This window comes from Manacus candei, unplaced genomic scaffold, assembly GCF_025592945.1.
Source record: "Manacus candei isolate 608988 ecotype Guabito, Panama unplaced genomic scaffold, ASM2559294v1 h1tg000018l, whole genome shotgun sequence".
In the NCBI taxonomy this organism is placed as follows: Eukaryota; Metazoa; Chordata; class Aves; order Passeriformes; family Pipridae; genus Manacus; species Manacus candei.
In genome coordinates, this window is record NW_026138066.1 from 9,276,651 (window position 1) to 9,293,006 (window position 16,356).

The 16,356-nt window shown below is 39.2% G+C and overlaps 1 protein-coding gene across 7 annotated transcripts in view; it reads left to right on the forward strand.

The window, feature by feature from the left end:
* Positions 1–16,356, forward strand: part of LARGE1 (LARGE xylosyl- and glucuronyltransferase 1) — a 286,575-nt gene that overhangs the window by 232,832 nt on the left and 37,387 nt on the right. For all 7 annotated transcript variants that reach the window (XR_007904077.1, XR_007904078.1, XM_051784574.1 and 4 more), the window contains one exon: positions 9,315–9,470. Coding sequence is in view for 5 of the 7 variants with exons in the window: in XM_051784574.1 (XP_051640534.1) it covers positions 9,315–9,470 (156 nt within the window). In the remaining 2 variants the exon portion in view is untranslated. The remainder of the gene's footprint in view (positions 1–9,314; positions 9,471–16,356) is intronic.

Consider the following 16,356-nt stretch of genomic DNA (forward strand, 5'->3'; position numbering starts at 1 on the left):
AGGATTCGCCCTGAAAAAAAAGGCTGAGTAGAAACCTATTAATTTAATAAAATGAAGCTATAGTGTCAGTTTAATAGCACGTTTTTCTCTATTAACAAGTAGAATATAAAAGCAGGATGGATTTCAACAGATATGGGTAAATGAACATCAGTTGTGCTGTGGTCATTTTGAAAGACTGGACTCAAATGTAGCATGCAGAGAGTTCAGAATTGAAGCTTAATTGAGCTTTTTCCATGTGTAGAAATCTATTGCTATGCAGCAATAGATTCCAACAGAGCAGACACTATTGGCATCAGAATGTTAGTAAACAATAGGTAGTTTTTGGTGATTCATTTTAAAATTCAATTAAAGTTTGCATACTTAATTTATGTTTTGAGAATGCTGTAGTAAATGAGGTTTTAAAAAAAAAAAGAGAAAGAAAGAAAACCACAAAACCATGGAAGAGGTTGCAAGGGATGTCTGGAGACCACCCAAACCCCACTGAGAGCAGGACCAACTTAATTGAGGTTGCTCAGTGCCTCAGAGAGTTGACACTTTCCAAACACTGAGATTTCACAAGCTCCCTGGCCCCATGTTCCAGAGTTTGACCACCCTCATGGTACAGTACATTTCCTAAATCCAACCAAGTTTTCCTTTGGAGCAGTTTGTAGAGTAGCAGCAGGAATGTTCAATATGAACAGCAGATACTGGATGAATATAGAAAATCAATCACTCTCAACACACTGATTTCAAAAGCTGTGCTTTCAAGAGACAGAAGTTCTACTACACGGGTTAACTGACCATCAGAACTGGCCAGCATTGCTTGAATTTCATACATAAAATATTCACAACTGATTGTTCAGGTGTGATCCATAGACAACAGCTTTTAAAGTTAAATCAGTGGACTTGCCAGTATACTAATCACTAAATGGTTTATGATCTGTGTTTAGGACAGGACCAGCAAGGCACTTAAAAGCATCATGGTTTTATGCCTTATAACAAAATGCTTAGTAGATTTTAGTTCTTTGTTCATGCTGAGAATCACGTATGACAGCAGTTGCAGGGCCTGAAACAAACAGAAAGATGTAGTAACAGGGAAAATATTTCCTAAAAGATGAACTTCAGAAAAATATACCTTCTACCTGTTAGATATCACAGTATTTTTCTGTGAATTAGAGGCTGAGATTAATTCATATAATCGTTGAGACAGTCAGATTGTGCTCAGCACAAGGTTAGACACATACATTTACATGAGGAAAAGATATTTAAGCTAATAACTGAGGATCTAGGGTTTGGTTCTGTTGCCTGAACACAGTCTGAGTTACCGTAGGTGCTCTCCGATATCCATGTGGGACTGGCAGATAAAACACAGATCTACAGGAGAGGATACCCTTTTGGCAAGGCAGCTGATGGGCAGGCAGGATAACCATAAGGTGCTTTCAGTGTTGCTGTACATCTATATTTAGAGAGCCAAACTTGGATCCCCATGAGTGGGTTTGGAGACTGGTGAAGCTCACCTCAAAATAGTCGTCAGATGACTAATCAGGCAAATCACTGTTCAGACTCCAATGACTGTATTAACTAATCTGCTTCAGGTGTGGGACATCTAGCTCATATGTAACACCTATGAGCTAGCATCTGATAGAAGTATCTTCAAAATAAATTATATCCCTTCTTCATTGTCGATTAACAAATTTATGTTTACAACTATAATTTAGGCTTGGGCGTTTATTACTGTATATTGTGTCACACTGTCAGTTCCATTGGAGCATAAGCAGTGAAGTCTAAGATGTGTAATATTCTCCACTGATTTTCTGGTCTGAGGTATTTGACTCAATGAGGGGTGCAGACACATAAGCAATTTCTTCAACTGAACTGGACTTATTCACATTGCTAAAATTATCCCCTAAATACTTAATCGAGGCTGAAATTCTTTGCTTTGAAAGAGAGGCCAGAGCCTTATCTAGTGCACATAAGCCCCACGGTTTCAATAAAGCTCTTCCCATACTGAGCAGTTAAAGAACTTGCCTTCAGGCAGCACTGTTTAAAATTCTTCATACAATTTAAAAAATAAAAAAGCACAAACCAATTAAAGTTCTGAATTTGCATTATGAAATTTATCAAAATTCTAGTTCTGTAAAGAAACTGGCTGATTTGGTATATGAGCCTCCCAAAAAAACTTCAACAAATGTCACTAGCCCAAGTTAGAAAATATACTCTTAAAATCACCGAAGTTATTCAGTTCCATGACATTTAATATAAATGGTATGACACGACATATTTGGCACATGCCGTCTTTCATGGTAAGACTGAAATAGGAAACGAGGTAAAAGAAACCTCCAGGGTAAGAGGGACAGAAAGACAGATTGTGAAGTTTGTACTGAAGGATCAAGAAGGATAGCATAGGAAAGAAGGAAATGCATGGAGAGATTTAAATTCCAAGGTAAAGCTGGCCCAGTCAAGTATTCCTCAGCCAAATCAGAGTCCATTCCTACTATCAAACTGAAAGGGCATTGATTTAATTACATCTGGCCTCACAGTCCATGGGAGTTGAGGATTTGTCATCTCTTACACAAAACATTGTGTCAAGTGAACTTGGACACCCAGGACTGACTGATGCTCATAGATGGGAGGGTGGGGGGGATGTATAAACATTTCTTTGCTGCTTTGTTCACATTCATGCAAATGTAAGATGACCAGCACACCTTTTACAGGCTTAGGGAGCAGTTGAATATTTCATATTGCCTGAAGAGGATTCTAATCACTTTTTTTTCTCTGTTTAGTCCTCATTAAGTTTCATCTCTATCATTTTTATTGTTTGGGTTTTTTTTTTGGTGCTGTCTTATGTTAGAGAAGGTCAAATGTTTGACTGCTGCTGAGCTCTACTTCCTTGCTGCAGCTGAGCAGCATCTACCAATTTGAAATGACTTGTATATGGGATTCTTTCAGAAGAGGTGTAAGAATAGAAATATTGATAAGCAAGTTATGCATTGTTAGTGACCACTAATTTTATATCTATCTTAAATAACATCATAATAAGACTAATTTATTATTTTTATTCATCTAAATGGTTACTTACCTCCTGTGTCATACTCTGTAGTGCTAGAGGCCACACTGCACAACCAGCCTGAAGTCTCTGGGCTTTGTTCTGCTGTCTATGGAATATGGCACCAAAACTTAAGTTAACAGTCACATTTATAGAAATTTTCCTTTCCTCACCCCAAGGGCACCTATATTTAAGGATGCTTAGATCGGTCAAGAATGTCTTAAAATGAACAGTTCCAATAGAAAACAAAGAGTGGGCTAAGAGGAAGCAGATGCTCTTTAATTATTTTGCCAAGTGAGTCAACTGCAGTCTCTAAAGGCCAGAGATGTTTATTTCTGCATGGCATTTGTTACACCTTGGAAAAACACTCAGGAGTTGCTATTGAAGACTGACCAAAAGATGTGGAAGTGCTAATAGTCACTCTGTGTAGACATCCAATTTCTGTATTGCTTATCTCATCTCCTCACACAGTCCCCAGTGGCCCACACTGTCAGTAGAGAAGCATGTGTGCTGCAGACCATGCCTTGCTGGGCTTCAGAGCCTGTGGGGAATCTGCCTGGAACTGACCTTCATTTATGTTATGCTTTTGCTTGGTTAGGCCCTTTGTTTGCTTCCTTTTTGGTAAATAGTTTGTTCCTGTCTGTGAGGAAATCTCAGTTACTATGATTTGGCACAAACCAAATGGCAGAAAAAATCCTGTGAAAGAAGGTAATGAATTGTGATGCCTCTGACAATGAATCATGACCTCATTGAATGGGTCAGTCATGAAATCTGGTTGTCAAGAATACAGATGCTATTTATACACAGTGAATCTGTTAATTCACAAACACGAAAATCAGATACTGAACTCAAATGGGAATGTATCGAATTACTAGAATTTCCCCCCCCCCACGCACACTCCAACATAGAAAAATGCTTTAAAACCTATTGATGGCTTTGAACTAATTTTGGATACAGCTTATACTAAATCAGCAGCTAGATAAATAATGACCCTCATAAATTCCCCATTGGGAAATTGTGTTCTGTGATTCACCATGTCCTCCCTGGGAATGTCCTCCACACCAGGATGACTTTGCAATATTGCTTACAAAAGTTTAAACTGCTTCTTGCCCATAACTGTAATACATCATTTCAGATCTGCCTCAAACATGACCTGTTGCACCACTTTCTGTTCCAGTCCCTGAGCTACCCCACGCTGTTCAAGCACCTCAGCACTGATCTGCAGCCGTTCTGGCATTCTGCAGCCTTGCAACTTTTAATGCCAACAAAGGAAGACCTACTCTGAGAGGAGTAAAGGCTCAAGAGGGTTAAACATACCCCTCCTTTAAATGAGCATTGGAGTCAGTAAGGTGCTTCCACCCTGCCAAACAAGGAGCATCATGGTTTTATTAGTGGTGTTTTTGCAGGCAGGAGGCCTCCTTAAACATTAGTACAGGAGTTGAAGGAAGAGAAGTTGAAGAATCCTTTTGAGAGCAAAGTGAGAACTTTGAAAAGTGCAAGGCAGGGACAGTCTGTCAGCTTACAGCAGTGGCAGTAAGTTGGGGAGTAAAGTAATCCCTGGGACCATGGGCACCAAATCAGGCAGGGCAGGGATTTGAATCCCTCATCCAAAAAGCAATGTCTGGGTTGCTGGCTACTCCAACCTGAGTCTCTTCCACTCATGTAGTTCAGAAATGTCACTCTGAAACCTCCCTGATAACTTTTTTATGAAGAATACAAACCTTTCTGAGGAAATTGGTTCTTTTATTAAACCATTCGTTTCTGATAAAACACAGTTTAAAAATAAAGTTTCCAGACAAGTCTAATCGAGGCATAAGTTACACATGTGGTGCATGCTTGCAGGGTGATTTGGGGCATATTTAAACTTTTCAATAATATGTGCCTGTAAAAAAGCCTATTGAGATGGCATTAAAGTGATATATATAGGTGACTTTACTGTGCATACTTGCTGAATATTTGACTCCTGTTGATTTCAGTGGAAAGTGTCTGGTTGCCTAAGCAAGGAATCTTAAGTTTTTAAGCAGGAAATCTCCCTGTTTACAAAATACCACTTATTTACCTAAATTGTGAAGTGCTCATGGGCTTAATTAAGCATATCTATTCAGTGCTTTGCAAAATTAAACTTCTCTAGGTTGAAATTTAGCCTTAATTTATTCTTATTTCTTACCCTGCAGTCTGGGAAGAAGGTATATAGTTATACAGGATATCCAGTGCTCTCTGATTTTGTAAGGGCTGAAGCAAAGTGAGAAATTACCAAGATGTGTCTTTGGGTAAAAAAAATGTCAGAGATTGTGGTTAAGGAAACATTTGGCCACATACTTCTTTTTGAGAGAGAAAATGCTTCAGGGGAAAAAAAGATGGTTAAAGGTACTTACAGAAATAATGTTGTATTCAAGTGTATGTAATGTTGTATTCACTTATTGTTTAGCAATTTGAACATCAGGTTTGAAATATTTAATCTCTCTAGAGAGGACAATGCAGATGGTAAAGTAAGGAGCTTTAGGATTTTTGTTTTCAGTGTATTTCCGTTCAGATAACTGACCTTAGAGCCCTAGACCTAGACTCCACCAGCGTGTAACATTCTTACCTTCCATCTCAGACCCCATTGCCAGTCCATGAGGCTCCAACTGTGTCAATGGTTAAGTGCTTTGGGTCAGAACCTGGTGAATAAATGGGAACTATTGGCGCAGTTAGCTTGTTTCACCAGGCCACAAACGTATGGAAGTGTTCCAGGAGGATGACTGTGTGTAATCAGTGAGTGGTAACGGTTGCTGATTAACTAGGATGGTATTAACAGAAATGTAGATAGTGCCAAGTTGTTTAATGACAACTAACCAAGTGTTAAATAGATGTGGAATTTTAAATTCTGATCTTTCAGTACTTAAATTGCTAAATGAAGATTAAGGAAGTGTATTTTTTTATTAGTTCTCAGGAGGCTGTGATCAAAAGTGGGAAGGATCCGTAGGTCAACCTGAAGGCTAGCATTTTTCCTAAGGTGTCTATCCAGCTAATGGCACTGGAATTTTATATTTCTAGCTGCAGTTTTCTCTGAAAGCCTACAGAGCTCTGGAATAGCTTAGAAACTAGGAGGGAAAATAGAAGAAGAAATAAATGCAGCATTATGGTGCTATTCAGCCTTGGAAAAGGGATGTTGCAATAATGAGATTTTTAGTTTCTAGATTGACTTTCTCTTTTTAATGTGGAGATAACACTGAGAGTCTGCTAATAAAGTGACATTTTTTTTCTTTCTGATTTCCCTGTAGTCTTTTGCCAACTGATCATTTTTTCCCCAATCAGTTTACTGTTGTGCACAATAAAGTTTCAAATGCAGTGACCATAGCTTTACCTGTGCAGCCCATTGCCTTTTTTATGTACCTCACTCATGCCCATGACAGGCTGTACAAGAATGTCTTGGCCTGCACAATTTCTGCTGTAGCTGGTGGTGCAATAGACCATATCAGGCAGTCAGAACTGAAGGTGAGTTTGTGGGCTGACTGCATAAAAAGAATATGGTCTTTGGATGTAGTGTTGTATATCAGTGCTTAAGGGTCTTGTTGCTTTTTGTAACCTGCTGTTCTTTTCTATGCTTTCATATCTCACATAGTATTTCTCTAATTGTGTTACATTTGAAAAGCAGCCTGTTTTTTTGCCTGAGCTGCTTTGTGGTTTTCCTACCTCAGGTCATCCAGATGTTTGCATAGTTCCTTGATGTTCTTTAGTACATCATCTTTAGGACGCATTGACATGTGCTGTCTTTCTTAATCAAAAAATCAGCTTTTTTGGATAGTCATCAGCTTCATTCAGATTTCTACAGTTCACTTCAGGTTCCCCTGACATCCATATACATGCAGCATCCTGACATCTTCAAATCTGATCAGATCTGAACCACCAGCTAAGCCCTTGACACTTACCAGCTTCTACACACAACAGATTTTGAAGCACGGCAGCAAAGAGCCTCTGCATTGACAACTGCAGTTGTCTGGGTTTGAAATCATCTCCCACACAACTGGGTAGAGACCAACAACTGCCTGGGTGTGATGTGACACAGTGTATGTTGATGGGAAATTCCTGCAGCATGGAGGAGCCTGTCCTATAAGAGTTACATCATTCATTAGCCATGTCTGTGCTCACTGTCCCCAGGTCTCAGGGTGGTCAGGGTGCTCAGCAGTGTGAAGACATTCAAAAGGAAACTCACATGTTGTGTAGTAGCAATACAGAGAGCACACAAAAGATTTTTCTTAACAAGTTTTGTCCCATTTGCCATCTTCTTAGCTTTCTTTGATCTACTCTTAAATAAGTACAAGTTACCAGCAGACAGTTTCCATTCTAGGCCTGCTTGTAAATATGCATACTGGTACCCTGTAAAACTGCTAAGCAGCCCTTTAGGATCCTTCAGCCTTATACTTCTGTTACACGTGCCCATTTCCCTGAGGCAAGATTCAGTTGTTGAGGGTTTTTTCCGAGCATTAATGCCTTTTGCTGGAGTTAAATACAATGGATGAAAAAGGAGATTTTGAACATCCATTTTTCAGAGGAGAAAATCTGTCATTTTAAGTTTATGCCCTTGCCTAACTAAAACTCCTTTCATTTTTGTGGTGTTCTGTATTTTCACCATGCATTGCAGCAACATGTTACCTCACAGTTATACTACACTTCTGAACATATGGACAAATGTAAAACCAGCAAAGAATGTAGCATTACTGGGAACAAATACCTACAGAAAGTATTTTTGTCCCAATAATTTCCCAAATTTATACAGCATGTAGATATATCTTAATCTTGATTTAAAGTGTTCCTATAACCAGAAAAAGCAATTTGCCAATTTCTGACGTTATCATTTTTCTCTACAGTTAATTTTCTTTAACTGCGTGTATATTTTCTGACATCCTAATGGCCTCAGCAGTGAAATCTCAGGAAGGAATAAAGTTTTTCTTTTCAAAAGATATTTTCGCTGGTGTTGGGTATGTAGAAAAGAGTGCCATAGCTTTTATGGCAGTGTAAATATTCAATGGAGAGACTATGTTGTTTGCTGAAGTCAGTACAGGAAAGTTCAGGCTGCATCCTGCTCTTTCCTCCTCCAGTCCACTCACTGGGCAACAAATACCATGACTTTAGAGAGCTCCCTGTTCCTGTGGAGTTGTGTTGCTGACACCAGGGGCGTTCATCTTCTCTGGGCTGCTTCTGTTCTACGTGCTGCACCTCAGCTCTGTGTGTTCCCTCCCACAAATGTGATGTTCAGAGCAAAGCTGGCCGGCTCTGCAACTGGCACTGCAGCTCTGTGGCTCTTCGTGACACAGTGCCTTCACACAATTAACTTAATGCATTCAGAGAACCTCCAGAACTCCTAACTTGGAAATACTCCCAAGGGAGACTTTTTTTTAATCTCTTTAGAAGTCACAGGAATGGAAGTGAATACAAAGTATTTGGTGATTTTTTTTTCTTATGTCTAAAATATAGCCCCTATAAAATGAAATCATTTCTGCAAGCCCCTTCTGGCTCCCTCTTAGTTTTTCCTTAGGGCCCCATTCTTGTTCACACTGGCACCAGTGCAAAGTTGCCTCAATGTAAATGCAGACCAGGCCCTTTATGTCAGCATTACAGTTTAAATCTAGACCAGTGTGAGCATCTCCCATCAGGAGAGGATAAATACCTGCTAGAAATTGGAATTCAAAGGGTGAAGCATTGTACTGCATCGCTGTGTTGTCTTAACACAACAGAGATCAGTCTTGTTTAAATGAAGCAATGGCAAAAAGGAAGTCAGATTAGATTCAGTCCTTTTTGAACTATTTAAATGGGCATAGGAATTAATTTCAAGCTTTTTCTTCTCAATAACTAACCAGAGAAGAGTCTGCCTGGCCTGAAATAGTGAATCAATTTCATTAGCAGAAACAGTCATGTGGAAATTTGAGATTAATGTTTAATACCTACATCCCTATGTCCCTTGTCCTTCCATCTTGTTCAGCAGAGTCCATAACCCAGCAGCTCCGTGATTAGAGTTGTGGAAGCATTTATGAGGTGTTGCTTCACAAACTAGAGCAGCACCCTCACTCAAATGTGCAGGTGATACTGGGAAGGAGTTTCAAAAGCACATCACCTCTAGAGTATGCGGTTACTTGTGAAAGACATGGCAAAACCTGCCTTGTAAAAAGACAGAAGGAAGTCTGTGTAGTTTGTGGGTTGTTTTTCTTCTGTTTTTAGGAGGGCAGCAAACTGAACACACTTTAAAAAAGCATGTAAAGCAAATCTGTATTCTAACAGCAGGATGTCTTTTCTCTTTTCTCCCTCTGAGGTGATTCACTGGAACTCACCAAAGAAGCTGCGAGTGAAAAACAAGCATGTGGAGTTTTTCCGCAACCTCTACCTGACATTCCTGGAATATGATGGGAATTTGCTGAGACGGGAACTCTTTGGCTGCCCCAGTGAGGCAGACATTAACAGTGAAAATGTAAGTAGGGTGTCTAGGGCTTGACTATTTAAAGGGTGGTTCAAACAAGGCACAAGCTGTGTGAAGGCTTGGAGTTTGTGGTGTGTGTCTTGCAGGATGGAGGAACTCCAGAGAACTGAAAGCAGTGCTCATATTCCAGGAGTGACACTGTGCAAATCATTTAAGCTCTCTGTGCCTCAGTTTCTCCCCTGTGAAACTGTTGTACTAATCTCATCTTTACCCTGGTTTTTGATGCCTTTTTTGGTCTACTTTGCCCTTTAAAAATCTCCGACAAAGGTAACATCACAAGCTGAAAATGAGTGTTTGGGCTCTTATTCCATTAGGCAATTCTGCAGATCTTACCCTTAGACCTCGTCCTGGTTTCAGCTGTGGTAGAACTCATTTTTTATCTTAGTAGCTGGTATGGTGATTCAGTGGGACAAACCTAAAACTTTCCAGGAAAAGGTCTTGTTTCTTGCTGTGTATTTGTTCAGTATACAGTGACGTCAGTTTTGGGTAGTAGATACTAATGCACAAATAAGGAAGAAGAAATGAACATATCAAGACTGCTGGATTTAGGTCTATGAGTTCTTGCCATGCTGCAGACTACAGAATGTGTGAATATTTCAAGGTAAAGATAGGGTCTGAGACTGCAGGTTTTTTCTGTATTTCCCTTAACTAAACAAAGTGGTATTTATGTGTATCTGCATAAAATTTGCAATCAGAACCTTTCAGACGAAGCAAATCCTTTGAAAATGGTTGAAATCAAGGATGTTTAGACACAGACGTTGTGTGTGTATGCCTTAGTACATATAATTCCAAAGTAAAAAACTATTCACCGAAATGTTTATACACAGATGTATATGAACTCCTTGTGTATAATGTGGTCTCTGGAGATTTCTAGACCAAGTACCAATTTTGACTACATAGTCTGAAAGGGAATAAAAAGGAATCTGTAACATTTTATTCAGGAAAAAAATATTTCCAAAATATACAACATTGTCTATATATAAATCAATTAAGCAAAGCCAGTATCATGTCCACATTAGCAGTTGAGGTAATTGACAGTCAATATCATCGCTGGGGCTGGTAGTGTTTCCATTTAGCCTGTGAATCAAATGACCACAGGAGATGCCATTCCCATATTTTTAAATAAAGCACTCAGAGATTGGATAGATATATTTTAGCCCAAGACACAGCTTTCCAGATACATATTTTACCACACCACTGTCTTCTGAAAGAAGTGAGGCTTAAGTGGGAGACAAGAAGCGGGTGGAGAATGAGAGAGAGGGAAAGCAAGCACACCACAAGAGCAAAAGCACATGGAGGAAGAAAATCCTCTGCAAGAGTGAGAGGCTTTTAGACAATCAAGTGAACTGAATGAGTTAAAAGACCATCAGAGCCATCAAGATACAAGAGACAGAGTAGAGGGTAGAATAAGAGGAGAAAAGGTGAGCGAGACATTAAAAAAAGACAACAGAACAACACATACCTTCATCACACTTAAGAATTCAGGTTAAAATTATACTGAATTCACAATGTGTTTTGTGAGTTCGAAGACTATGAATGCAGTCACAGATTTCTTGCTATATTTTCCAGAGCTCTGTAAATCCTTAATAAACAGATTTATTCCAGATGACAAGTTGCTGGGGAGCAGTGCACAGCAAATGCGAGTTCTTCCTGTAAATGGCAGTCCTTAAAGTTTTAAATGTCTCATTTTACTGAACTTGTATCTAGTTGACAGACACTGGAAATGACTAACTGTTTCTTATTCAAGACAAGTAGAACGCAATATGGTATATGCTATAACTTGTGTCTGAAAAAGAAATGTAACTCATTCCTCCATTTATAAATTATAAAAAAAAAAATTGAAAAGAATGAGCTAGACATATAAAAATACATGAGTCCTAACTTGCCAAGAGACACTAAAAATTAATAGCCTTCTATCAAAACAATTGGATATAGAAAAAAATCTAACTTCAGAAAGATTAAGACTAGTCACTTAGGAGAAGGCATTGGTTTTTATTAGTTCCCCTTGATGTAAGCTCCTGTTTAAACTTGATTATGTCCTTTTTATTGTAGAATACAGACAGCAAGTTTCAGCATTGAAGTTATGGGACCCTAAGAATAGGATTATCATGAAAACTACTCTTTCTCTCACTCTGTCTGCCGTAGCATATACAGTGTCACAGGTGTGCTATTAAATACAGCACATTCCCATGATCTATTGCAAGATAATCTTCAGAAGCAGAGCAAAGTGAGCAGGGAACCACTGTCATTCCTCCCAGTACAAGAAATAGGGGACATGAAGTGGAAATAGCAAGTAGCAGGTTCAAAACAAAGATAGACATTTCACGCACAATGTGATGAAGCTTTGAGCAGGAGGTAATGTTTCTAACAGTATACGTATGCTCAAAAATTACTCTTCATGGAAAGAAAATCAGTCAGGAGCTTTTAGCTTTAGTGCAGAAAGTCCTTGAACCACAAGTTCGGGTCTAGGGAAGTGTTTTGAGAAAGCCTTGCCGTGCTTTTATGCTCCTCTATAGGTAGCCAGCTCACAACTGGACACAAGGTGCTTGGCTGGATGAACTGACAAGATGTAGCCATACATTTCTGTTACGATTCATAAGCATGTATGTTACATAAAAAGCTATAATTTCTATTAATTCAGATATATATGAGGTAGGAATTGCTGTTTGCATTATCTTTTTTTTCCCTATTATTTTTCCTCTCTTCTCTGAATTGAGACTTGAGACTGGTATCCCCAAAATACAGCTGTGCTTTATGATGTTAGGCAGTGAACATAGGTAAAAGTTGCTCCTTCAGCTGCCTTTGCTTCTCTGCCAGTGCCTGTGCTTCTTCTAACCAGTGGACAAAATGTTAGAACAGTTCTGCTGGTTTTATAATTGGAGAAAATTATTTTAGCACTAAATGCACTGAGCCCTGTTGTGGAAGAAGCAGTGGCTTGGTGTGAATCTCACTCACAGTCTGGCTGCATCAGAAGCTACCTTTAAGGTCTTATTCCAATATACCACCCAATGCTTCTCTACAGTTTAATATTTGCAGTGATGTTTTATTTAAAATTCAACCTGTAATTAAGACATCTCATTTGTAGTGCAAATATCTGTAAAACATGAAAAGGGAGTGTGGCAGTGGGTACTACTGGGCTGATTCTGTTTCTCTGAGGCTCCTTTACACTTATCAGTACTGAGATGGCCTTAAAATGAATGTAAATTATGTGTCTTCCCTTTTTAAGGACTCTTTACAGTGCTAGAGAGATGTAAAGGGGCAGTAGTTTAAAAGGTAATTGGACCTCACTTTAATCTCTCTCTTCCTCTGTGTGTGCGTGTGAATGCGTGTATGCTTAAATATATACTTTATCTATATGCATGGGGAGGTATTAGTACTTTTTTTTTCTAATAGTTGCTAAAAAAGTGTGATACCACAGAGTGAATTTCAAGAGGTCTGAAGGCAGTCTTTGGGTGTTGTGCTGCAGAGTCCTAGTCTAGTCAGATGCTGATCTTCAGCTGCACCAAACAGGACTGTTATTAGGTTCCAAAGCATTGCAAATGGGAATGAATAGAACAAATAGGGCTCTGAAACTGAAATACTGAAGGCAAAAAAATAGACTGAGGTAATTTCTCTGTTTATGTAAAAATGCTTATATATATATCTATGTGTACATGCATGCTTCATCCTTTCCTTGAAATATTCAAGCTAAAAGACCCTATGGGTTGCAGGGACAGGCTGTGAGCAGGAGCCTGCCATGTGCTCCTTGCCATAGAGCAGTAGTGTAAGTCCCTGTTATTCAATATATGCTAAAATGAGATTACATGGAGCAGACTCTTCTGTGCAAGTTGGTATTACAATCATCCCTTTGTCTTTTGTACAGATTCTGGGCAGAAAATTCAGAATATGAACCAAATCCTCCTGTAAACACGATCATTGACTCAAGAGGCCCTTGGAGCATGTCCTTAGTCACTCCATCCTACTTATTCCATGCTGTTGCCCCATTCTCACTTCTTCTTTCTTATTTTGATGCAATGCAGAAGATTTTTGGGAAATCCACAAAGGCAAAGCTTACAATAATCTCAAATTTGAACATTTTCTATTGGCTTTTAGTGCTTATATCCAGCATTTTATTCTAAAGGACATACTGCAAAGCCTAAAATATTTCAACAGGGTCTTCCAGCCTATCTCTGTAGTTACACTCTGAGATAGATATCATAAGCCTGATTTTAGCACAGAGGCACACACTCAACCTTTTAGCATTCTCATAAAACTTCTTTCCTGCAGACAGTTTCTCACCAGCTACTTCTGCCAAAGCATTAAATCTGAAGGTTGAATGGGGTGTCCCCTATTAGTGAAGCCTGTGTCCTGATCCAAAGCCCAGAGCAAGCTAAGTGGGAAGTGTATCACTGATTTCACTTAGTTTAAGAAAAGGACAGTAAATTCCCATTAGAGAAGACTTTGACAAAACACATGAGGAAAAAAAGCGCCTGCAGGTTTTTCTTTTCAAGTTTTAAAATCAACAATACAAAGAAACAATGTAAAAAAATCAAGTTGTCCCTGAACACACTTGCTTACATGTGTACTTACATACTAAATATGTTTTTACTTAGTTACTTTTTTTCCTGCAAAACCAGAGATTCTTAATATTCGCAAAAGGCTGTGCATGCCAACTTACAGTGTCCACCAGAACAGCAGGAGATTCCAGCAAGGTACCACACAGTATAAACTCTACTAACACATTTAGCAATTTTTTCAATGACCAAAAATAGCATGCAAAGGGAGCTTTCAAGTCAGTAACACAGCTTTGAACTTGCAGACTGATGCTTTGAATACCCTTTGCTCCTGTTGTATTTCAGAATACTTCCTCATTTATAGAATTTAAAGTTGCTATTTTGTGATGCCATAGTCTTTCTCTAGTAAAACAGATGGGATATGGCAGTTTTGAGGTGAAATCCCGACTTCCCCAGGTGTGTTGTTTCTATTATTATAACTGTTGTTGTTATTAAATGCTGAGCTGGTAGCCCATCATGTTACTTCCTGAAAATTGCCATTATACTGCTTTCAACCGTTTATAGTACTGCTAAATGGGAGGTCACATGGACTGGGATTTTTTCTGTCATGCTGTTGCTCCTTTTTTTCCTTTTCTCACATTAAAAAACACTTTAAAAAAATGTTAAAGTGAAACACAGGGAAAAGCTTGGAGGTTTGCCACACCACAACTTCTGATGACCTCTTCACGGTTTACACATTGCCAGTAGTGTTTTCTTTAAGGAGGCTCAAACTCTGGAGACTCTTAGAAGTGTGCATGGATACATCAGACCAGATTACATATATCCCAGTGACACAGCAGGGTTGAGCATGCTGCAGGGAGGGCACCTGGATAACGACTGATGTTTTCTGTGACTGTTTCTTCTGAATGCCCCATGGCAGGTTCTGACTGGACAGTAGAGCTGAGAGCAGGAACCTGCATTTGGTCTGTTCTGAGGGGCATCCATTGCCCTCAGTGATGTCCAGACCGTAGTGAGGAGAAAAAAATCCGGATTCACATATAAAAGAGATGAAACATAGATCAAAGGAAAAAAGTAAAGAGTTGAGACAAGTTCTGGAGAGAGTGTGTGGACCAGGAAGAGAAAAGGACTAATGGGTGCCTGTAGATCTCCTAGTGAGTAGACCCACCTGTCAAGACACTGTGCTGCAAGGGAGGTCTGGGAACAGCTGAGCCAAGAAGGTTTGTCAGAGACCTGGGGAAAGGAGATGCAGAGGACTGCCAAGATCTGACATCTGCAGCTAAGATCAAAGAAAGTTGTACTTCATACGTACAGAACTGTCTAAGATGTTACACATGCCTAAAAATTGGGTTCTCAGTTGTATTGAGTGTTTGCAGTCAGGATAAGCCATCACTTTCATTTAGCAAGAGTATTAGCGGTTTTTACATGCTGCAGCAAAAAATTCCTCTTGCCAGGTAGGCTTGCTCAGGCACAATCCTCTTTGTCCTTAGCACAGCTTTGTTTCACAGAAGGCTCAATTTGACCCGTAGCAAATGTACAAAATTTTATGGTGTGAGAGGAATAAAAGTTTAATTGACATGGGATTAGTCTGGCTTTTATTACTAATCATTGGAGAAGCCAGAAGTACTTTATGTAGGTCATTCAAAACAAGACTCAATGAATGCTTTTTCCTCTCTTCATCATCATCTGCTTTGTTTATGCCATGCTAAAGGCAACTGTTAATTCACACACTATGAAAGTGCTAAATGTTGCAATCCAAATTGCCTACTGGTGGGAACTGGGACAGCCACACAGGAGAAATGAAATTGCTGCAGTTTATAACCAGATTATAGTTACATCCTGGGCTGGTGTTAGTTTTCATTTCAGTGGCTAAGCTGAGTTGATTTTATGCAATGAAACTTTACTGCACACACCTGGGAAAAGAAAAGATGATCTGAAAGGTCAAAGTTTTCATCTAAGCTGCTCAGTTCCTGTTGTTTGTGGATATTGAGTGAGTGACTTAACCCTAGTGTCACCTCACCTCACCTTAAACACTTGAGGAGAGCGAGATGCCTAGGGGTTTTATCCCCTTACCCAAGATCTAAATAGCCTCTAGACACATAACATTGTTTGTTGATGGGCTTTGATCTTTTTTTAGTATCTAATCCTTACAAAAATACTTCTGATCCTGGATTTTTAATTGATCTCATCTGAGATGAAGTCCTACAGATTTTGGTGGGAAGTAAATTGTTTTTGTGACACAGCAGTTTAGAAAAAAAATTAAGCCAATCATGAATTTGCTTACACTAGGAACAGCCTTAGGAAGGAATTTCTGTGAGCAGACTAACCAGTTTGCCAGTGAGAGGTACCTGTTGTGTTGGCAGGTATCATATGGGGCTACCATCTGT